Source organism: Propithecus coquereli, unplaced genomic scaffold (assembly GCF_000956105.1).
Source record: "Propithecus coquereli isolate 6110/MARCELLA unplaced genomic scaffold, Pcoq_1.0 Scaffold919, whole genome shotgun sequence".
NCBI classification, from domain to species: Eukaryota; Metazoa; Chordata; class Mammalia; order Primates; family Indriidae; genus Propithecus; species Propithecus coquereli.
The window spans coordinates 130,586-132,819 of NW_012155496.1; the positions used below are offsets into that span (position 1 = coordinate 130,586).

The following is a 2,234-nucleotide window of genomic DNA, read 5'->3' on the forward strand; positions in this document are numbered from 1 at the left end:
GTGTGGGCCCAGGCCCTGCCGAGGTCAAGGGGAAGACACAGAGGGAGGACAGTGTGTACCTTACACTCCAGCACAGAGGGGGACCTCGGCCCTTTGCAGGGTGGCCAGATGTGGTGCGTCGTTGCTTCTTTCTTTGGGGTCACAGCGACAGGAGGGCCTAGGTCTCAATGGAGTTGTTACCTCAGCGGAGGGAGGAGTCTAGGATCTGGGAGGAATCATCGGAAGAACATTGGTGAGGATTAAAGGCATGAGGTACCCCCCGACTCGCAAGAAGGGGGCCTGCACAGAGCCTGGCTTCCCTATTTTCCACCCCGGGAGGCCCCCTACAGGGGTGGCATGTGGCATTGCTCTTTTCTGCCTCGTGGTCGGGGATGGGGGGTCTCAGGAAGTTGAGCACCTTGGTCCGAGGGGTGAGGCCAGCCAGCAGAGGGAGGAGTCCCAGGATCTTCCAGACCCGGGGTGTGCACCCGGTGGGGACTGAAGGTACCCCCAGCCCAGATAATAGGGACCCAGAAGACTCCAGCTGTCTTGGATCCCATCAGGGGCGACCCTAAGTGGCCAGTACACTTCTACCAGGGAAGGAAGTTGGGGAATCCTCAGGGAGATGAGGTCTTGTTCTAAAGATGAGGTCTTGTTCTAAAGGGGGGATGTCTTCCCATGTCAGGCAGGATGGGGTGAGGAGGGCATGACCCTAGAGGAGGACTTTGGGAGCCCCCACCCCAGAACAAATGGGCCAGCCCCTGTTGTTCGCCCCTGAGACCCCATGCAGGTGTGAAGGGATATGGCACCTCCTCATTTTTGTTTCTGGGCTCCCAGGGAGAAGAGTAACTTGTTCTGAGAGGGTGACATCAGGTCAACACAGTCAACTCCATCTGGTCAACAGACACAGTGATCCCAGAATCTGCAGAGAGTCAAAGTGAGGACCCTGAGGGAGGATTGTGCACCCCCAGCCCACAACACAGACAGGGCCCCACAGAAATCCACCCCTGCTCTGTTGAGAGCCCCGAAATGCCTGTGCAGGGCTATCAGGCTGAGGTCCCCTATCTCATATCTGGATCAATGGTCTCAGGGAGGTGAAGGCCACCGTCTGAGTAGGCTGCACTCAGGTCAGCAGAGGCAGGACCCAAGACCCTGCCGGGAGTCAGGGTCAGGACTCAGGGGACCCTACTCACCCAACACACAAGACCCAGCCCTGCCCTGCCCCTCCTGTCAGCTTGGGAAAGACACAGGGAACAGTGGGTGGGTGACCTCCCCTCATTTCTTCTTCTGCTGTTTGGTGGAGACAGGGCCTTGGTTTAAGGAGGTGGCCTGAGGTCCACCCTCCCTCCCAGGCTTTGCCAGGCATCAAGGTGAGGACCGGGCAAGCTCCTCCCCCAGGACACATAGACCCCACTCAAGCTTACTGTCCTCTTTGGGACGATGCGGGCAGATGTGGCCAGATGTCTGGCTCACACACTGCCTTTTGCTCTGTATTAGAAATTCGAGCTCTTATTCTGACAGTTTCTCAGGACAGCAAGATGTCTGGTCTAGGGCCTGCCAGGCAAAAGGTGAGGGGCTTGAGTGATCACAGTAGAGACCATCCACCTGAGGACAGAGGGAACCCCATGGTGCCCGGCCCGACCCACCCACTGTGAGCCCTAGAGCCTTGAGCTCTATCCGTCTGTTGCTTCCTCCGTCAAGTGCTAGGGGGACAGGCCCACCATGAGGACAGGAGCTCTTGGAGGCCCCAGAGCATCACCTAAAGAGAAAGCCTATAGGTTGATCTTTGTTAGATCCTCCAGGGTGTGGTTCTCACTGATGCCACTTACACAGTCCCTCTCTCCCCAGGCCTGTGGGTCCCCATTGCCCAGCTCCTGCCCACATTCCTGCTTGCTTCCCAACCAGAGCCATCATGCCTTGCTGCCACCATCACTGTCACAAGAGTCAGCATCGCAGGGTTCAGGAAGGCTTTCAGACCCAAAGAGAGGCACAGGGCCTGGTGGGGGCACAGGCTCCAGGGGCTAAGGAGGAGGGGGCGTCTGCCTCCTCTTCTACTGTGACCCCGGGCACCCTGGAGGAGGTGCCAGCTGCTGTGACACCGAGTCCTCCCGGAAGTCCTCAGGGAGCCTCCTCCTCCCCCACTGGCCTGGCTTCCAATCCAGCATGCCACTCCAATGAAGGCTTCAGCAACCAAGAAGAGGAGGGGCCAAGCACCTCCAAGGACCCGGCAGACCGGGTGTCTGTGCCGCGAGAGG

General features: G+C 58.7%; 1 protein-coding gene across 1 annotated transcript; it reads left to right on the forward strand.

Annotated features, from left to right (window-relative positions):
• Nucleotides 1–1,419: 1,419 nt before the first annotated feature.
• Nucleotides 1,420–2,215, forward strand: LOC105826789 (melanoma-associated antigen 5-like; the record flags this gene model as incomplete). The annotated part of the gene is given in 3 exon segments (XM_012664820.1): nt 1,420–1,441; nt 1,828–1,875; nt 1,878–2,215. Coding segments are annotated over 3 exon segments (408 nt in total), but the record flags the coding sequence as incomplete, so codon positions are not given.
• Nucleotides 2,216–2,234: the final 19 nt, after the last annotated feature.